The following is a 21,710-nucleotide window of genomic DNA, read 5'->3' as shown; positions in this document are numbered from 1 at the left end:
ATCTAAACAACATGTCGGCCTGAGCTGATAAGTGGCAAGAAACATTCACGCCTCAAGTGTCAGGCAATGACTATCTACAACAAGAGAGAATCTAACCATCTCCCCATAATATTCAATGGTATTACCATTGCTGAATCCCCCACTTGGAGATTTCCATTGACCAGAAACTGAACTGGACCGGTCATATAAATGCTGTGACTACAGGAATAGGTGCGAGGCTGGGAATTGTGTGCCGAGTAGCTCATCTTCTGACACCCCAAGGCCTGTTCATTATCTACAAGGCACAAGTCAGGAGTGTACACTGCACTTTCCTGGATGAGTGCAGCTCCAACAACACTCCAAAATCGTGACACCATCCAGGACAAAGCAGCCCACTTGATTGACACCCCAACCACCAGCTTCAACATTCACTCCCTGCACCATGATGCACAGTAGAAGCAGTGTGTACCATATACAAAGTCTCCTCAGCAACTCACTAAGCAAGTCTCCTTCAATAGCACCATCCAAGCCCATGACCTCTGCCACCAACTGAAAGTTCCCCTCTAAGCTGCATACGATTCTGTCTTGGAATTATATCACCGTTCCTTCACTATGCCTGGGTTAAAATCCAGCAACACACTCCCTATTAGCAATTTGTGTGTACCTACACCACTGGACTACAGTGGTTCAAGAACGTGGCTCACCATCAGCTCCTCAAAGACAGTTAAGGAAGGGCAATAAATGCTGACCTAGCCTGCGTGACACCCACATCCTGTGAAGGAATACATTTTTTAATAAGTCTATGGTGAATGAAATAGAGCAAATGATTTAGCTTGGTGACCCTTCGCCAGAACTGAAATTTCTTATAGATGTAGTAGCCTTTTAAGAACGGCTTTAAGCTTCCCTGGTGTTATGGTGGCTAGAATTCAGCCCTTTGCGGCATTCCGTGTTTGTTTTCTGGTAAGGGAATGAAGATTTATGAGAGTGTCTCTAGTGTGGTGGTTATTACATTTGCCTCAAAATGCAAAAGGCTTTGGTTCAAAAACAAGCAGAGAGTGGGGCTTGGTTAGCCCGGTTGACCAGATGGCTAGAGTGTGATGTAGAAGGACGCAAACAGTACAGGGTTCAGTTCAGATACTGGCTGTGGTAGTTAGCTTCATGGAGGCCTGCCTCTTTTCCTTGCCCACGCTAGATATGGAGTGGTGCCCCTCCATCTAACCAATTGTCTCTCTCTCTCTAATGGAGAGAAATGCCTGTGGTACTTTCTAAACTTGCCGAATTGCCATACCATTAAGCAAGGCAAAAGTGTGTCGGGAGGAATGAACAGAAGGAAGGTCAGTGATGGGATAGAAGAAAGTAGGAGAGATTAAATGTCAGTGATAGGGTCAGTGAACAGAAGAGCTGTTAGTGCAAAATGAAAATGGATGGCAATGGGACAAGCAAATCAACAGAAAATCCTCTGGGAAGTGTAACTGTGAAAAGCAGAATCATCAGCAGCTGCCAACTAAAAGAGGTTATGATCTGAAATTGTTGAACTTGGTCCTCAGTCTGGAACGCTGTAAAGTTGTTCTTGGAGCTCATGTCACATTGCATCAGAACAGTATGGGCAGCAGAAGACGAGAAGAGTGGGAGTGGAGGAGAAAATTGAAATGACGAACTGGAAGCTCGGGGTAATGTTTGGACTGAGGTGAACACCCAATCTGCATTAGGTCTCCCGAATGCAGAGAGACCATGTTGTGAGCAGCGATTGCTGAATATCAAGTTGCAAGAAGTTAGTAAATTACTGCTTCATCTGGAAAGTATCTGGAGCCTTGGATAATAAAAGAGCAGGTGTTATTGCTCCTGCACTTGCATGGAGAAGTGCTGTGGGAAGTGGAGGGAGTTCTGGGGGTGATTGAGGAGTGGACCAGGGAACGGTCGCTTTAGAAATTTGAAAGTTGTGGGGATGGAAAGATATGCTTGTTGGTGTCTTGTTATGCTCTTGGCGTAGCATAAGCTGCTTCCTTGATGTTCACTCTGACAAAGGAAAGTTCAGATGTGGAGATAACTTCAACACGTTTATTAAACTATTTACAATTCTCCTACTCAGATTCGCCTCGACTGTTAATCCTTCTATAGCTACTCAGACTGACGAACCAGTCTGCTACAATCCACACGGTGGGTGTGATGTTGAATCAACCCTGTGTCTGTGCTCACTGAGTGTCTCCACTGGAAAGAGGGAGATAATGTGTGCTGGGTCCTTTATATATGGGTTGGTGTAATGCCCCCCTGTGGTAGTGTCACCTCTGTGTTTATCGTGAATGCCCATTGGTCGTGTCCTATCTAACTGACGTATTGGTTGAGTGTCTGTGTGTCATGTCTCTGGTGCTCCCTCCAGTATCTAGCTAGTCTATGTGTACTTACATTAACCCCTTGTGTATCTACAGTGATGCATATCACCACAGTTGGTGCCATCATGCTGGGGATGGTGGAAATGATGGAGGATGATCCATTGAATTTGGAGGCTGATGAGATAGTGTGTGAAGACAAAGGAAACTCTATAATGGATTGAGGTGGTTGCGGGCAGGGGGGAGGTGGCGGTGAGGGAAGGGTTGAGAGCAGGAATGCAGGAATGGGGCGAGCAGAGTTGCGGTCCCTGTCAGCCACGTTGGGTGGGGAGAAACTAGCATAATTAGAACAAATGCAGTTAGTGTTGCATAGGGACCTTGGGAGAGTGAAATAAGAGTCCAACAAGAAGCAGGGTATATGGAAGTGCAGTTAGTGTTGAATCAATCAATGAACATAGAATGAATATTGGAGATTGCATTTCAATCTCATTTATTGCAAGGCAAAATTGGCGAAGTACCAATTTGATGTCTTATTCATTTTGACCTGTGTATTTTAATTATCAACGGTAGGTGAATATTTGGCTGTGTGCCAACTCATTCTTATCTGTAGATGCAGATTTCTACTCGGGTGGTAAGTTGAAACGTGAACTAGGGGTGTCACTAGTTCTTTTTAAGAAGCTAAACACCTGCACAGTTCCTGCCAGTTATTTTTCTAATGGCAAGATTTTGTGGCCAATGTTTCACCTGATTTTCAAAATGACAAGGTTTCTCCACTTTAGTGAGTGATAACTGACATTTTTAGAAAACAATAGGTCATCTTTTATCCACAGAATTATGACCTCCAACTTTATTTGTAACCTGATCATTAATGCATTGCAAGGATGTAGGTGCCCCCTTTAAAAAATAAACAAACCTATATACGCTGTAAGCTCTCGAGTCTGGAATGCTTGGGTCATTCCTGGATTTTGGAATGTTCTGGAGTATAACATGATGTTGCAAAGCCAAACCACAAGTGTGTGAACTGGATCACAGCGTTGAAGGGTACAGGGGCGGCCTGTGGGGGGGCAACCCGGTTGGGGGGGAGGGGCCTGGCCTGTGATCGGGGCCCACCGATCGGCGGGCCGGCCTCTCTGTCTGGGGGCCTCCTTTCCTCTGTGCCAGCCCCTGTAGTCCTGTGCCAAGTTGCAACGGGGCCGGCGCATTCAAGGAAACCACTGCGCGTGCGCTGATCCCACAGCACCTAGTTGACGCTGGGATCACCAGCTGGAGTGGCGTGAACCGCTCCAGTGCCGTGCTGGCCCCCTGTAGGGGCCAAAATTGCTGATCCTGAGGCCGTGTTGACGCTGTCAAGAAACACGACAGCGTTTCTGACAGCGTCAACACTTTGCCTCAGGATCACAGAATCCTGCCCCCTGTGTCTGCGTGTGCTGTGTATGCGGTGACACTAACCAACTGGTCATGCAAATGCAGCAATTTTAACCATCGTATCAACATTCTCAGTCAATTGTTTTGTGCCAGCTATCTGGTTATTTTGAGGGGGGGAGTAGAATTTAACCCAGAGTACAAAAGGTTAGCATGAACCATCTTTCAAGATGGTCACATAATAACTTACCTTCGGATTTTAACTTTCCCTGTTCATTAAGCAGTTTGTGGATGGAGGGGCACACCTCTTAACAAGATGGAGGCCCAAACATCATTCTCGTATACAGGCATGATTAGAATGGAGTCAATGCGCTGTCAGTAATAAGTGAACATTGATGGTGTGTTGGCTGATTAGAAAAGCGATAGTTAATCCAACGGCCCAGCTATGGAGCTGAGCTGGCAAAGGATGTGTAAAGGGAAGCCGAGGGCACTGGGATCTGCTCAGCAGAAGGTAAAGTGGGTGAGAGGATTTCGGTGAAGGCATAGGAAGAAATTCCTGCTCCTCCAAAACCATGTTGTTGTTCTAGTAGCACCTTTAAGAGGCACTAGTTTGGCTGCTTTGCACAGTGTGAGAGTGAGGATTGTGTAGAATAGGCACCACACATATTCAAATATGTATATAATGGAACCCTAACTTGAAACACTAATGCCGTTGCCTGTTTCTGATGATCATCGTGGACACCTATTTCCCAGCTCACTCCGAGTGGGAACAGAGCATCAAGTCCTTCACTTTGAATTTCATCCGAGTCCTGTCGCATTCCCACAGAAAAACCGGGCAAAGAGATCAAAACTGGCTCCTTATGGAAAAAAATATTTGCTGCCTAGTTTTGTTACACAATCCTAAGAGTCAAATGCACTGAGATGATGAGGTGAAGTGCAGCGCAGTGAATTGCACATTGGGAACTGCACATTTGGGGACTGGCTATTCCGGTTGCATCCTTGGTTTCATTCGAGGCAGGGTCCTGGTTATGTAGTTGGGTCTGAACAAGTTTGAGTTCTTGTTTTTGGGACTTGAAACTAAAGAGAATCCTTGATGACTTGTGATTGATTATGTTTCTTGGAAACAGCTTGAGAATACCTGCTGCTTCCAGAACTTTACATTGCCAATTCCACCTGACATATCTCACAAGGGTTTCACCTAAATGTTTGTTGAGGGGAGGATTGCCTTTTCCTTTTGGGGATACATCTTGTAATTAACAGTGGAAACTGAATAAAATTACATATTGCTAGGAAATTGCATTCTTTCGTATAAACCCAAAGGGCGTAAACCTGTTGCAGCAGGAATTGAGAATTCTCTATACACTCAGACTGCTGTTGGAGAATTTGAGTGTTTGGTCAAGAGAAGAATGTAGTATTATATCTTTCTGACAGTGCATGACTATCATGGTTCATGGACTCAGGTTTGCAGCATTTCCAGGCCCTAGAGAAAATCTTTATTTTGAAGGTTACAATTTTGCTCATTTATGGCAAGGTGGGGTCCATTGGCCACAGGGAGGAGGCCGTTGAGAGTCCTGGTAATTATCTTCCCTGTGACAGTCCGCAGCGAGACTCCTCTGTACTTACTGCAGTCGGACTTTCTTCCCTCCTTGAAGACAGCCACTATCACAGCATCCTTGAGGTGTACCAGCATGCACTGCTTTCCCCTGTGAGGGACATCAGGTTGTGCAGCCATGCAAATAATGTGTTTCCACATCAGAATTGAGGTGGCACTGTTACTGATCCAGGTGGGACATTGAAGAATGGAGTTGAGGGTGTTCAAGTCAAAGACCGAATGTTGTTGAGGGGTTCTTCAAAATGTTCTCTCTCATGAGCACTGACTTCTTCCCTGTTTTGTTGAGATCCACTCTGAACTGCTGGGTCGGCCTTTGAATGCTTGGGACATAGATTATCTTGACAACACTGAAGAAACCATGCGTGTTGTTGCTGTCCATTAATTGTTGGATCGCTTGCACTCTCCTCCCCACCGTTTTGTTTTTTAAAAAGTGGGTTTTGGGCTGCACTTTTGACACTTTAGGATTGCGGGTTTTCTCCTGAATTGTTAAGTTTTCAGTCTGGCAAAGCTTTACGAAAGTAATCATTACTTCCATTGTGCCAGTTCGGTGTTTGACTGACTGAGGAATTGGGTATTTAAGTACCAGGATTTTGAACCCAAAACTAAGGTCACGGTTTACCAGGTAGCGGTGGTCCTTGCAATCCTATATGCTTCAGTGACTTGAACATCATCTACAGGGTGACTTTGTCGGCAATGTGCAGAGAACGCTAAGGGGCTAGAGAGAGCGCACAAACCTCCCAACAACTCAACTACCTGACCCTTCAAGCACCACCTGCCCTGTATGTGACAGTCTGCAGATTGCGTATTGGACTTAGCAGCCATGTCAGAACCCATCGAACCGGAACAGTCATTCTCAATCCCAAGGCTCCATAAGGCGGAATGAGGTGAAATTTAGCTGCTTGTTGTTGGAAGGAGATAATCCAGCTCGTGTCAATGGTGGAGGAGAAAAGGAGATTCTACTTCATCTCCTATAAAGATCAGACATTTTGGTGGGGGTTAGCGGAGTGTCAGAATTTCCAAAATCTCTAATACTAAGAAAACCAGAAAGGTAGAGTTGATTTGCCTGTTTATGGAGTACACATTCTCTTCCATATGGAGGTTGAGGTTCAGAGAACATTGATATGGGCATAGAAGAACCCAGCTTAAAAGATACACAATCGCTGCTTCTACAAACATGCCAAAACTATATTTATGCATTACAAATGCAAGATTAAAGAGTTGTTAAACCAACCTTTTTTTGCCATTTTACTCCCCTTCTGATATTCACTATTTGGTTTCATGGGCAGCAACAGACATCTGGGGCGGGACTCGTCGGCGTGAATCCCGCCCCACCGGCTGCCGAATTCTCCGGCCCTCCAAAAGTCGGTGAGGTGTGAGTCGCGCTGCCCGCCCCGGAGAACGGCAGGGACCGGTGCGACTCAATGGGCTCCGGCCCGCAATGGGCCGAAGTCCTGCTGGTTTTTTTGCCGGTCCCGCCAGCGTGGATCAGACTAGGTCCCTTACCGGGGGGACCTGGCGGCGTGGGTGGGCTCCGGGGTCCTGGGGGGGCGCGGGGCGATCTGGTCCCGGGGGGTGCCTCCACGGTGGCCTGGCCTGTGCCGTGGGGGCACTCTTTTACTACGTGTCCGCCTCCGCGATGATCGAAGCGTAGGTGACCCCTGCGCATGCGTGGGGTTGACGTCAGCTGATGCACATGCGCGGACTTTCGCCGGCCGGCAGAGTCCCTTCAGCCCGGCTGCGTGGCGCCAAAGGCCTTCCACGCCGGCCGACGGGGTGCAAACCACTCCGGCGCCGGCCTAGCCCCTGATGGTGCGGAGGATTCCACACCTTTGGGGCGGGCCGACGCCGGAGTGGTTCACATCACTCCGTCCCGCTGGGACCCTCCGCCCCGCTGGGTACAGGAGAATCCCGCCCCTGATGCCTCATTTAACCGGACCATCCTTCATCTATAGTTTAATTATGAAAGCCTCGAGGTGAAGGCTGATTGTGTTTTCACCAGACAGATACACAGTGACGCGCACACTTTTGAAGCAAAATTAGTGAATAGCAATTTGGAACTAACGCTTTTTACCTCCCAAATGTAGCTGCCTCTGTTCTGAGAATCAAGTCTTGGATTATCTAGTGTCATGAGAGAGTACCTTTAAGAAATTGATGTTTATAAATGGTTATGTATATAAATATCTGTAGTGAGAGTACCTTTAAGAAATGGGTGTTTATTACTGCAGTGATGTCAGAGAGTGGGTGGAGCTGGGCTGTCTGTCAGCTTTTTACTTTTGTTTTAGGCTTTTGCTGCAGGGTGTATTTTAGTTTCATTTTCAGAGCTGGATAGCTGCAGTCACAGCCAGAAGGTGTATTAGAGTCTCTGTAATCTAAAGAATGTAAATCGATCCTTTGGTAATTTAAAACTAATCACTGCTCTCAGTAGTGACTTTAACCTGATGTGCTTCTGTTCAAAGGTTTTGTTTCAAGTCTTACGGATGTTAAAAGAAAAGTAAGAATTACTTAGTGTTGTATTATTTGGGGGTTGTATTTGAATTAATGGTTGCCATAATATTCACTATGTTTTAAAAAGGTTAACTTGAGTTCATAGAATGAGCATTGTTTTGCTTTAAAAAATACTTCTACATTTCTGCTGTACCACACCTATAGAGTGAGCCGTGTGCTCCCCATACCACAATCTAGTAAAAATTGTGGGTCAGGTGAACTCCATGATACACTTTGGGGTTCTCTAACCCTGGCCCATAACAAATTGGGGGCTCGAGGGGGATAAACGTCTATCTATTGGATTGGCTTTGTGAACTTAAAGACAGTGAGGGGTGAGCATATTGTAGTTGCTTTTCACGTGTGGTATTTTAGTTTAAGTAGAGTGTGTGTTGTGCACAATGGCTCTTTCAGAGGCTCTGAAGTTTTTGGGGTTGGAGACAGCCACACGCAGTACCTTACGGACAGAGACTAAAAGCAGACTGTTAGATTTGGCAAAAACAGTGCAGTTAACATTGCCTGACAAAATGCGAAAAGATGTGCTCCCCATACCACAATCTAGTAAAAGTTGTGGGTCAGGTGAACTCCATGATACACTTTGGGGTTCTCTGACCCTGGCCATAACACAAGCGTACTGTTTATTGGTCAATAACCTTATTTAATTGACCCCGGGAGAAGTTCCTTTTTAAATTTAATGCAACTTTGTTGTCCCAACTACTTCATTTTCAGAAGAAATGCCTTGGCAGAAAAGTTCTCTTCAAGCAGATACGTGTGTACTTAAGCCACTGAGCTAAGTTATTGATAATCATGCTGCTGTGATTATGTAACAAGGTAAAGAAAGCAGTTTCCTAAAGAAGAGGTATAATATCGGGAAATAATTTTGTCACCAGGCTTTCTTTGTTCTATCTAATTATTTGGCTGGATTTTGAATGCCTCAATCCACTCAGTTGCCATCTTTCCAGTTTGAAGATGTTGATTTCCTTGTGTAATATTATCTGAGCCGTATCCTGTGCGTTTCTCAGGTCAGCTACATCCTTTCTGAAGTGAGAATTCCAAAATGACACACGCTGCTTTAGGTCAGAGGTGTCCAAGGAGTGGCCTATGGGCCTGGCTTGAAACCTCCTTTTGGTCTGGACCTCAGTTTTGAGCAGTTCCTGCCTTTTGCACTTGTGTTCAAATCCGACTTCGGTGCTGGACACCCAATTAATACATTGGTCAAAATTTGCAAACTTACTTCTTTAACTAACTTGTAATCTTCACAGTTGAATTCACAGTTAGCTACCAGAAGTAAACCAGTGAACAGACCATAGGAAACAGGTGCAGGAGTAGGCCATTCGGTTGATTGATCCTACTCCATCATTTACAAATCCTCAGCCTGAAGAGTTGCAAAACAGGGCTCCAACTTTTGGGAATCTCACATTTATATGCAATTCTATGTTGCCCATTCATTTAGCGCGTACCCAGCTTCAAAACTTTGGACACCTCTAATCAAGATAACTGTGTGAGGGCTGGGCAGCACGGTGGCCTAGTGGTTAGTACAACCGCTTCACGGCGCTGAGGTCCCAGGTTCAATCCCGGCTCTGGGTCACTGTCCGTGTGGAGTTTGCACATTCTCCCCGTGTATGCGTGGGTTTCGCCCCCACAACCCAAAAATGTGCAGAGTAAGTGGATTGGCCACGCTAAATTGCCCCTTAATTGGAAAAAATAATTGGGTAATCTAAATTTATTTTTAAAAACTGTGAGAGGGCTGGATTTTTCTAATAATATATGTCATGTGAGTGTCGCTTTAAGAAAGGTTTTGTTTGACCACATGGCTTGTAGCATGGCTTCAATTATGCCATTTGTGGGTGGAGCTGGGCTGTGGCTGTCAGGTGAGAGAGGTTTTAGTGTTTAGGGTTTCAGTTTTGGTTTGTTGCTTTGGACTGCAAAAGAAAAAAAGCAGTGTTTCCCTGTTTTCTCTGTTTTTATTATAAAGCTGTTCCGGTGAACTGAAAGCACATTGGGTGTGGCAAACTGCCGTGATAACTCCTTCCGGAAAGCAACTCTATATTTAAAGTTTTGAATCTGCTGGTTGTAGGCTGGATCTCGGGGAAAGGGCCAGTCCCATTCAAGTGGGATTACAGTGTGCTGGGCCACGCCCTTGAAAGAGTATTTGGTTTATTATGTTTTGTATTGAATTGGAACAGTTACTAAGGGGGATTCATTAAGAGTTATATACATAGATTACTGCAACTGTTGTATATTTTTTCATGTTTGTAATTGATATCAGATTCTTGATAAGTGTTTGATATGTTAATTATATTCTTATAATAAACTCTGTTTTGACAAAAGTGCCTAGGCAGTCTGATGAATCACACCTGAAGCGAAGGCTCTTGTGCTCATCCTAGCCAAATTCAACATAAAGATTATAGGCCAGGTGAACTTCATAATACGCTTTGGAGTTTCTAAACCCTGGCCTGTAGCAGATAACTTTACAAAAAAGGCAGGTAAACAGAATAAGCTGACAATGGGGGTGGAGTTGGTGTGGTTTCTTCCACTCACTCATTAAAAGCTGGGAAAGCCACAGAAAACCCTGGAAAAATTACATGAGGACCATCTGAACCATGTTTCTTCAGGTTTCTATGGTAATTTTTGCAGAGTTGAGGAAGGCGAGTGGAAAACGTGTGATCTCTGCACCACCACCCCCTCTCCCCCCATGGTATTGGTACCGTCAACAAAGATTGAATGTTTTTCTCGTGTCAGGACACAGTGACCTGTATGAATATTCCTCGGAGTCTGCATATATATTCATTACACATACATAGAAAGGACAAGGCAATAAAAGAGATAATGGTACCAAACACCTGATTGCAGGATCAGCATTCACTGAGGACTATAAGACCATAAGACATAGGAGCGGAAGTAAGGCCATTCGGCCCATCGAGTCCACTCCACCATTGAATAATGGTTGATTTCAACTCCATTTACCCGCTCTCTCCCCATAGCCCTTAATTCCTCGAGAAATCAAGAATTTATCAATTTCTGTCTTAAAGACACTCAATGTCCCGGCTTCCACCGCCCTCTGTGGCAATGAATTCCACAGACCTACCACTCTCTGGCTGAAGAAATTTCTACCACTCTCTGGCTGAAGAAATTTCTCCTCATCTCTGTTCTAAAGTGACTCCCTTTTATTCTAAGGCTATAGATCATCATAATATTCAAAGTACCTTGCATAAGAATGTTTTCGTGAGGGTGTGGTCCTTAAAGAATTAGTTCTTTCGAGCAGTTTCCCTCTGTCTTGTGGATTGTGTTGACAGTAATTATTTTATTATCAAGATTAAAACAGTGGTTTTTATTTTCGCTCTGACAACACATCCTTTCCTGTTTGATGAGCGCAGTGGCAGAAGCAGCAGTGTGAACAACATGTTGAAATCAAAAAGTGGTGATCGAGGATAGCAGTGTAGTTTTGTAATATGTGGGAAATATTTTGGTCACAGGAAATTTTCATAATTTCAAAAGGAGCATTTTTATTATTCCATCACTTTTCTGAATCAAGCAATTGGAAACATTTTAAAATGATTTTTCTCAATGTCTGAAAGATATATCCTTCAGCATGATCAGCCTGAATTAAAACCAAGATAGTCATTAACTTGCTGTATATACTACATCTTGCATAGTTTTTATTTCCCTTCCCATATATTTACTCTTACACTCTGTTCCTATTCATCATTATTCTCCGGTACATCAGTTTCTTTTGAACATATATTTTGTAATGTCCAGTTTATTTATCTTTTGTTATAGCTAATCTTTACGATGTGTTTGTGCTTAACATTTGAAAAGCTTCAGAGTAAAATTCAGCTTCTTTCCTTATCCTCAATTAGTAATGAGTAAGTTTGGCAGTTTTTCAGCCATTTAGTAAAAGAATACGCTACAAATATGAATTATGAACCAATTTATTTATTACTGTGAGCTGTATGTTCAAACTAAAGCAGTCCCTTAGAATTCCAGTCAATGTGGCTTCTGCAAACCAAGTCCATCAGTAATAATTAGAAACAGAAAATTGTGAAAATACTAAGTCTGACATTTCATCAGAATGTTATCATTAAAAATAACAACACATGTCAGCAAAGCCATTAAATGCGAACTGGGTACTGGGATTAATTTATAGAGGAATACAGTGAAAAGGCAGAGATTTTTTTTTAAGCTCACAGGTTGTTGGTTCAAACATAAAGAGATGTATTTTGCAGTTTTTCTTGCAAAGCTAATCTAGATGCTGGAGAAAGTACAAAGAAATTGAAAGAATGATACCAGAACACAGATGGTACAACTTTCAGGAAATTTACAGGACTATAGGGAAAGAGCTAGGAGTAGAACTAGTTAGCATATTCTTGAAAAGAGACAGCATAGGCATGATGAACTAAATGGTCTCCTCCTGTGTTGCATCAATCAATAAAAACTGAATAGGGTGGGACTCTTTTCCATACGAAAGTAAAGATTTGAGAAATGACCTGATGGGGGCCTTGAGGGAGTCTGATGTTATGAGGGAGTCTGATGTTGTGAGGGAGTCTGATGTATTAAGATGTAGAGAGATGTTTCCACTTATGGAGGAAGTCCAAAACTAGACCCATAAATGTAAGACAGTCAGTAATAAATCTGTAGAATCTGCACTGAGTGATCACAAGGAACACAGGGCAAAAATAAAGGTTTATTATCACACACATTAAACTACTCCACTCCCAAAGGGTTCTCCCGCCCTGACCCAGGTCAGGGTTTTTAAAAATATAAATTTAAAGTACTCCCCAATTCTTTTTTTTCCAATTAAGTGGCAATTTAGCCTGGCCAATCCACCTACCCTGCACTTCTTTGGGTTGTGGGGGTGAGACCCACACAGACATGGGGAGAATGTGTAAACTCCACACGAACAGTGTACTGGGGGGATCGAACCCTGGACCTTAGCACTGCTAACCACTGTGTCACCGTACCGCCCCCAGGTCGGGGTGTTTATACCTCACAGGTTCCCCTCATTAAAGCCCTGCCCCATTACTGGGGGACTTCGTACTCAGTAGAGGTTACAGGGAACTGGATGGTCCACACCTCATGACTACCGTAGGGATTGTAACAAAATCCAATAAAGAATTCAGGAAAAACTTCGTCAGAAGAAATAGTTACATTATACTTTACCCAGAAAATTATGAGAATGTGGAACTTGTACCCTCTGGAATGATTGACATAGAATCATAGAATTTACAGTGCAGTGCAGAAGGAGGCCATTCAGCCCATTGAGTCTGCACCGGTCCTTACAAAGAGTACCCTACTCAAGCCCACACATCTACCCTATCCCCGCAACCCAGTAACCCCCACTTAACCTTTTTGGACTCTAAGAGCAATTTAGCATAGCCAATCCACCTAACCCATACATCTTTGGACTGTGGGAGAAAACTGGATCACCTGGAGGAAACCCACGCAGACACTGGAGAACGTGCAGAGAACCTGGGATCCTGGAGCTGTGAAGCAACTGTGCTATGCTATGCTACCATGCTCTATGCATGCTTATCATAGATGCGTTTTAAGGGGAAGATGGATGAGAGGAATGAAGATTCGAAGGACATGTTAAGAGGAGGCACATGTGGAGCATTAACACCAGCATATATAGACATGTTGGACCAAAATATTTTCTGACTGATTCTACGTAACACTTGGGTTTGCTTAACTTTTGCATTATGTACTAACCCGTCAGCTGTTTTAGCCATAGCCCAAAAAAAAACTTGTGTTATGTCTGGCTGTGTTATCACACCCATTATGCAGGTTTTTCTCACTTGTAACTATCGTTTTTGTTTCTTTTGTAAAGGCTGCGATTGATAATTCAAGTAATGCTTATATCTCGCTTGTCATGTTAATCCTCCAGTACTGCCGTGGGAATTTTGTGAAATCATCCAAAAGGTCAACAAAAGCAGCTTTTAAAAATGGAATGTCTCATTTCTAGCTGCTTAAGCTGTCTTTGGGTGTTTTTCCTGAGCTACTAGTATGGCTGGTCACCTAATTGATGTCTGCAATCAAAATCTGCAACCAACTTCGATAACTATCTTGTAATCTTCACAGTTAAATTTGTAGGTAACTGCCAGAAGTAAACCAATGGATAGGTCATATGATCATAAACAAGAGCAGGTGTAGACCATTCTGTCCATCCAGTCTGCTCTGCTGTTCAATAAGATCATGGCTGACCTGATTGGGGCCTTAACTCCAATTTCCTGCCTGCCTCCCATAACCCTTGATTCTCTTGTAGATCAAAAACCCGTCCAACTCGGTCTCTAATATAATCAATAGCCCAGCCTCCGTTGCTCTCTGTTGAAGAGAGTTTCAAAGGCTAATACTTAGAGAAGAAATTTCTCTGTCCTAAATGGCAGATCCCTTATTTTTAAACTGTGCCCACAATGCTAAATTTCCTCCCCCAAATGAGGGGAAACATACTCTTGGCACCCGATCCCTATGGTAGTGACAAGTATATATTTGTACATAAACCTGAATTTTGCATTCCCTCAACAAATTTTGGGGTGGGGAGGGGGCGTGAAATTGCATCAGCTCGATTTGCTCCAGGATCCTACCCGCCCTGCCCTAGATGTGATTTTATACTGGGACAGGCAGGGCCTCGAGAGGAAAATCGCCCATGTGCCGTTAAGGCTTTTAAGTGATCATTCAATGGCCAATTAAGAGCCTTTTCCTTCCCAGCCTTAATTTTAAGTTTGGCAGATGTAAGAAAGCTCAGAGTATGAAATAGAAAATATTTAATTCCTCCGTCAGGCAGAGAGAGGAGGGGTGCCCTCCCTTCAACGACCGGACACTGCTGGACCTCCTAACGCACTCAACCTTTCCCACAATAACCCTATCACCTCACTTGCAACATCCCCAGCCACCAAAGAGTTTCCGAAACTCCCCTCCCTGGGAACCCTACCCACTTAACTTGTCACTGGCTCCTGACACTTGGCTGCAGTGTTCCTTCCAGCCACTGCAGCACTCCGCTTGGATGGATTGGAGAGCAGTTGGCTAATTTGATTGGCCACCAGCTCTCCAAGGTGGGACTTCCTTAGAAGTAAAAGTCCAATCAATGCTTATCAGAACATAAATTGGCAGCCAGCCTGTCAGTCGGTGGACGCATCCTTGTTGACTCTCCGAATAGCGGGGTTCATTTCCCCACCATCTGGAAAATTCAGGCCATGATGTATTTTCCTCTTTGCTGCAAGTTGTGTTAATATTGTATTAATATCACGCTGCACTATAACAAGTTGTTGTGCAAATCTGGCTAAATTATATTGAGCTTATGACATGAGTTTTCAATATGCTTAACTATTTATACTGATTCCAATTTTTCTGTATGAAACCTCAAATGAATTAAACGGTTTAGAACTTGAATAATTTGAAGCACTAAAGAAGACTGATCTTCGGGATCCATTGTGGTACTAGACAGGAGAATCTGAAATATTAATCTTTAAAAGGCAAATAGTTTTGCATCACAGCAAATTCAATAAAATTCAAATTGCCTTTTGAGCAGTGAGGAATGAGTGAAATACTTTTATTCTATATTTATACTGAGCATTAAATATTGACCGAGAGGCTCAATAGCTCTGTTGAAAATGTGGTCATCTATGCGGTAGAAAGTGATGAGTGAAATTGCATACGAATAATCACTGGTAACAGTGATTTACTGTTGAATTTTCTGTGTTCGTTGAGCTGATCCAGGGATCCTATATATAATTAAGGTATATCTTGTCCAACATGTGGAATAGTTGGAAGTTAAGTTGTGCTCGTGTCCATGTTACTATCTTAAGCAGCATTAGAATTATGCCAGGCAGAAAATAATAATAAACTTGTTCAGAACCTAGCAGGCATCAGGTACTTATAACTGAGAAAGTTGCGCTCTTCAAAGTGCTAATTGAAACATCTCCTTCATCTCACCAGCTGCTTATATGTCCGCAAGATGAGTGGAATGGGTGAAAATTCCTCGGACCCTGCCAGATTAGACTCACGAAAACGCAAGGAATCGCCATGTGATCATCCACGGCCGAGGTGAGATATACAGTTAATGAAATTAATTCCATATACTGAGCACTAAATAGTGACCAAGGCGCTCAATTGCTCTGTTGAAAATTTGGTCATCGATGGGGTGAAAGTGATGAGTGAAATTGGATACGAATAATCACTAGTAACAGTGTATTTACTGTTAGGTTTTCTGTGTTGGTTGAGCTGAACCAGGGATCCTATATACAATTAAGGTATATCTTGTCCAACACTTTTTGGAGTCAGTAAAGATGGTGAACCATTACTATGAAGTTTAAAAACCCAGTTACACTTCATTTAACAAGGTGGAACCTTTTGCACGATTTTGAGTCACATATAGGACCTTGGTTAGACCAGACTTGGAGTACTGTCCAAGCTCTTGTAACAAAAAGAACTTAGAAACTTTGGAGAAAATGCAAACCAGAATGAACGATATCCGAATAGAGATGATGTTGGGAAAGACTGAATAGTCTCTAGAAAAAAAAAGGCTTGGGACGTGGCCTAATGGAGGCCTTTTAAACCATGAGGAGGTTCATAGGGGAAATGTGGAGAAAATGTTTCCACTTGGAGTGGGTCCAAAACCATAAACTTGGGTTGTATGCTCAAATGTATACGGTATTTAAAATTATTCAATAAAGTCAACAGAGAAGTTAGCTCCTTTGGTGGGGAAATTGATAACAATTGGATCCTATCTTAAAGTTAGCATTGGGCTATTCAGGAATGAAATTAAATGCTGTTTTGCACACAAAGTTATAGTCTCTTCCATGAAAGGCAGTGCATGTTGAATCAGTTGAAATTTTCAAGACAGCGATCAACAATGTTTCACCAAGGAAGACCATCAAGGGCTATGTACCTCAACCCTATTTTCCCATCATTGATTTACATAGACTACATAGAATTTACAGTGCAGAAGGAGGCCATTCGGCCCATCGAGTCTGCACCGGCTCTTGGAAAGAGCACCCTACCCCCTATCCAAGGTCAACACCTCCACCCTATCCCCATTACCCAGACACCCCACCCAACACTAAGGGCAATTTTGGATACTAAGGGCAATTTATCATGGCCAATCCACCTAACCCGCACATCTTTGGACTGTGGGAGGAAACCGGAGCACCCGGAGGAAACCCACGCACACACGGGGAGGATGTGCAGACTCCGCACAGACAGTGACCCAAGCCGGAATCGAACCTGGGATCCTGGAGCTGTGAAGCGATTGTGCTATCCACAAGGCTACTGTGCTGCCCCCTGATTTGTATCAGGCATGATCAAATTGAATGACAAATTAGGTTTGAGAGGCTCTATGCCCACACCTTTACCTACAATAATTTGATGACCAAAAAAAGATATGGGCAGTTGACCTCGGATCGTATTCTTCATCTTGGCCATTGCTGGGTTCGCTTGTGCCACAGAACAATATCTGCTTCAGGCTGTTAGAAAACAGTTTATGTCTATTCTGGTGTTCAGAAAATGGTATTATTAATCAGGGAAAACAATACATCAGTTTTATTGCTACTTGCTATTTTAAATTAAGTAAAATGTTAGTCTGCTCCGAGAATGTGTGGACAAACTTTTAGTTATTTTTTGATAGCATTGCGCTAAAAACACCAGCGTAACTGCCTACATGTAACAAAACCAATTGACCAAAATTTTCTTCTGTTGTTTCTGGCACTTAGCATTAATGCTTTTGTGTTTTAACAGCCCTAAACGTAGCACTGAGAAACGTCATCGGGAGCAAGAGAATAAATATATTGAAGAACTTGCTGAGCTGATATTTGCTAATTTCAATGACATTGACAACTTCAATGTAAAACCAGACAAATGTGCAATCTTAAAAGAAACTGTGAAACGAATCCGTCATATAAAAGAGCAGGGTAAGTTGCTTAAAGCACACAATGAATCTAGTTATAAAATGGTTGATGTGAGATGCAAACTGTGTTGTGATCATCCTTCCTAATCAAATTTTTTAATTATTGGAGATGGATGGAATACGTACAAGGGTAAACTAGGTGAAACAATCTCGGCAGTATCGATGAAATCCTTGAAGTTCACCTGTGTAAAGCTACAGTTCAGTTACAGATGTAATTCATTGAGATGTTCAAAATGCCTTTGCAAATGCAAAGGTACCCCAAAATAGACTAGTGAATAAGGCCAGAGAATGTGCAATTGGGAGACAAAAGGTAGAACAGGTTGCTTAGCTGTCTTCAAGACTGAAAACAGAGTGTGAGCCAAGGGGAATTATTCAGAGTGACAATCTTGCAGTTGCATGAAAATAGTACAGAGACCACTGCTGTTCACAATTTACATTTGGACATTGGAATTAAAACCACAATTTCTAAATCTGTAATGCTACCAAATACTTGTCAATACTGAGGAGTACATTAATAACTTTGCAGAATGGGAAGATAATTAGTAATGATGTCAAAAACAGCTAAATGTGAAGTAGTAGGTTTTCTGAGGAAAAATGGGGTTGTCACTTATTACGTGAAGGTGCGAGTTTACTGGGGGCAGAGGAACACCAATCGCTAAAAACTCTACCATAGATTACTAAGGGCATGAAAGAAACCAAAATCAAGAACTGGGATTCATTTCTTGGGGATAGAATTGAAAAATAGGGAAGTTCTGCTAAACCTGCATGGGATCTTGGTTAGACCAAACTTCTAGAATACTGCGTTCCATTCTGGTCGCCATATTATAAAATAAATTTCAACGTACTGGTGAGGTTGGAAAGAAGATTTTATTCGAGAAATGCATTGATAAATATATCGGAAAGTGATCAAGAGGCTTGGTCCCCTATTTCTTAAGAAACAGAAGGAAGAGTGTTGTAAGAGAACTTTTTAAATTGTGAAAGGTTTAAATAGAGTGGATATAGAAAAAAGAATTCCTCTCATGGGGAAGAGCATTGATATGATCACCAAAAATCTAGTCGGGAATTCAGAAAGTGGTAAGAATGTTGAACTCTCGACCATAGGGAGTGGTTGAAGCAGATAGTATAGGTATTTAAAGAGAAGCTGGACAAGCATTTGAGGGAGAAGAGAATAGAGGGTTAAGATGGTAGATTAAGATGAGAGGATGCTTAGAGCACAAACACTGGCATGGACTGATTGGTGGATTGATCTGTTTCTGTGCTGTATATCCTACTTAATTCTATCTAATCTATGTCTTGGTTCACAGCAGATCTGAAGTTGATAACATAAGTTCATAAGATATAGGAGCAGAATTAGGCCATTTGGCCCATTGAATCTGCTCCGCCATTCGATCATGGTTGATCTCATCCTGGGTTTAACTCCTGTCCTGCCTGTACTCCATAACCCTTCAACCCATTGCCAACTAAAAATCTGTCTAACTCCTCAAATTTACCCACTGTTCCAGCATCCACCACACTCTGGGGTAGCAAATTCCACACATTCACAATACTTTGGGAGAAATAGTTTCTCCTCAACTGTTTTAAATTTGCTACCTCTTATCCTAAGACTATGACCTCTCGTTCTAGAATGATCCACAAGAGGAAGCATCCCTCCACATTTACTTTATCATCTTGTATATCTCAATTTTACTCTCAAGTATGAGTATTGTAACTCACTCCACTGGTCACTCGACATCACATTCGGGAGGTTCCTTAAGAGCCATTGACTTTAATTGTGACCGAATTGAACTCTAACTTTTGCTGCAGGCTGCAGTAGTGAAAGTCCTCATTTCATCTCCATCCCTTTAGCAGGTAGAAGATCATTTCAGCTCTTGCAAGGAGTGAATTCACGTTTATTGAAAAGAGAAATTGCAGTAGACAATTCAGAGGATGTATCTTTAATTTACTTCTTGAATTTATTGTCACTTATTCCAGTTGCATTGTTTTGCAATATTAATTAATTCTCATGATGAGAACTGTGGCTAGTGTTCACCAGAGAAATTTCACTTGCCTTGCATCGGAATATGCCCTCCATATTTATATTTCTATTATTAAGAAATCAAGGCCAGGGTGCAGATTACAATTTCCAAGCTGAGAAAAAGCAAAAGAGAAGACCAGGTAAATTGATAGTAAATAGATTGATGCTGCCCAGCATTTTTAAAGGTCTGAACATTGCAGAAGGAAATAAGCATTGAGGAAGGTAAGGGGTTCCACAGCTTTTGAGATATTGGCAAAGAGATTTAAAGGGGTTATATTTTAATGAGATGAAAGCAAAATCGGAAAACTCAGCCGATCCGGCAGCATCTGTGGAGAGTGAAACCAAGTTGGGGGAACCCCCGCTCTGGTTTTCCCAGCAGTGGAGGTAGATTCAATGGGAAATCCCTTTGACAACAGCGGGACCAGACAATCCCATTTTGATGAGATTTGATAACATTGTGAAGATATAGGTAGGAGTTTGTACGGTGGTACTCCGAGAAAGCTAGATGTGGATGTTCACAGGAGCACCCATCAGTCATATTGATGATAATATAGAAAAAAAATCCAGGGTGTGTGGAATGAAATTTGGCCACATCAATCATTGTTTTCATTTGCAGCATCTTGAAATAATTTATTATAGCATGGTCATGTAGATTAATGTGTGCTTAGTAAACAGTATAGTTCTGCTGCTCCTTTGATACCAGTAGGGTACAATTTACAAATCTGCAGTACTCCTTATGCAGGGACACATCCCAAAGTGCTTCACATGCAGTTGATCCTAAGCAGGTGGGGAAAGTTTTAAAAACGTGTAGGTTGGGAAATGAAAGACACAATAGAGGATTAGTGTTTGTAAGGGAACTTTATTTCAAGGAGAGATGGTAGAAAGACCTGAATAGAGAGGGTGGGACTGCTGTGGGTAAATGAGACAATAGAGTCAAGTAGTGAAAAATAGTAAGAAGCTTGGTGTTGCAGTAGTGAAGGAGTCAAGCGGGAATTTTAAAATTTTGGCAACGAATTGTGGCGAGTGTTTGGGGAGGGGGTTGTTGGGTTTAGCAAATAGCCATTGAAGCTTGGAGAAGATGGGTGATGAGGGAGTATATGGGTTGCAGTCTTCATTGAAGCTTGTGAAGGGCTGTGGAAAGGAGGCTGGCTAGAAGATAGTAAATCTTGAGGTGGTGATAGCAGGAATTGGGATTTTAAGTGGAGGCAGCAACTAAAAAGGATGTCTCCTGTTTTGACAATATTAAGCGGGAGAAAACTTTGCCCCAGGGCTTTATGTCTGACAAACCTGTATGGTACCATCAGTGAGCTTTTGGCTGAGGGTATTCATAGAATAGAATCCCTACAGTACAGAACGAGACCATTCGGCCCATCTGCACTGACCCTTTGAATGAGCACTCTACCCATGTCCACTTCTCCGTTCTACCCCAGAACCTAACTTGCACATCTCTGAACACTAAGGGGCAGTTTACCATGGCTAATGCACTTAACCTGCACGCCTTTCGACTATGGAAGGAAACTAGAGCACCTGGAGGAAACCCACGCAAACACTGGGAGAAAGTGCAAACTCCACACAGTCACCCAAGGCTGGAATTTAACTCTGGTCCCTGGCACTATGAGGCTGCAGTGCTAACCATTGTGCCAACGTGCCGTGGAGCCAAGTGATGTAGAAGCTCCATTCTTCTCCCGTTCCTACTGCCACTAACAACTTCACTGTCACCTCTCTGCAGCACTACATGATAAGACCAGCAATCTAGCATCCACCATTGGCCAACGCTCAAAGATTGACACTACAAAACCTTCCTCTCTCCTATTGGTCTGTATTTGAACATCCACCTTGTTAATAATTAGTGAGCTAGCTCTGCCATCTCTTTATCCAGGGAAGGAGCAGGACATAGCGGCCTATGGAAAGCACATTTGCAAAACTGCCAATGAAAAGTCTTGACATTTCCAACCTCTATAGTGAGATGGCAAATTGAATACATAAATAAGAATTGACTTATCTGATATTTCAAAAGAGAGGCCGAATGTTTAGAAT

General features: G+C 42.7%; 1 protein-coding gene across 16 annotated transcripts in view; it reads left to right on the top strand.

Annotated features, from left to right (window-relative positions):
* ncoa2 (nuclear receptor coactivator 2) overlaps positions 1–21,710 on the top strand; it is a 361,025-nt gene that overhangs the window by 209,065 nt on the left and 130,250 nt on the right. For all 16 annotated transcript variants that reach the window (XM_038809570.1, XM_038809585.1, XM_038809580.1 and 13 more), the window contains 2 exons: positions 15,694–15,801; positions 17,491–17,663. In XM_038809570.1, coding sequence (XP_038665498.1) covers positions 15,713–15,801; positions 17,491–17,663 — 262 coding nt within the window. In that variant the 5' untranslated portion in view covers positions 15,694–15,712. The remainder of the gene's footprint in view (positions 1–15,693; positions 15,802–17,490; positions 17,664–21,710) is intronic.

Source organism: Scyliorhinus canicula, chromosome 10 (assembly GCF_902713615.1).
Source record: "Scyliorhinus canicula chromosome 10, sScyCan1.1, whole genome shotgun sequence".
Lineage (NCBI taxonomy): Eukaryota > Metazoa > Chordata > Chondrichthyes > Carcharhiniformes > Scyliorhinidae > Scyliorhinus > Scyliorhinus canicula.
The sequence above is the reverse complement of the archived record's forward strand: the minus strand, read 5'-3'. Positions and strand labels throughout refer to the sequence as shown.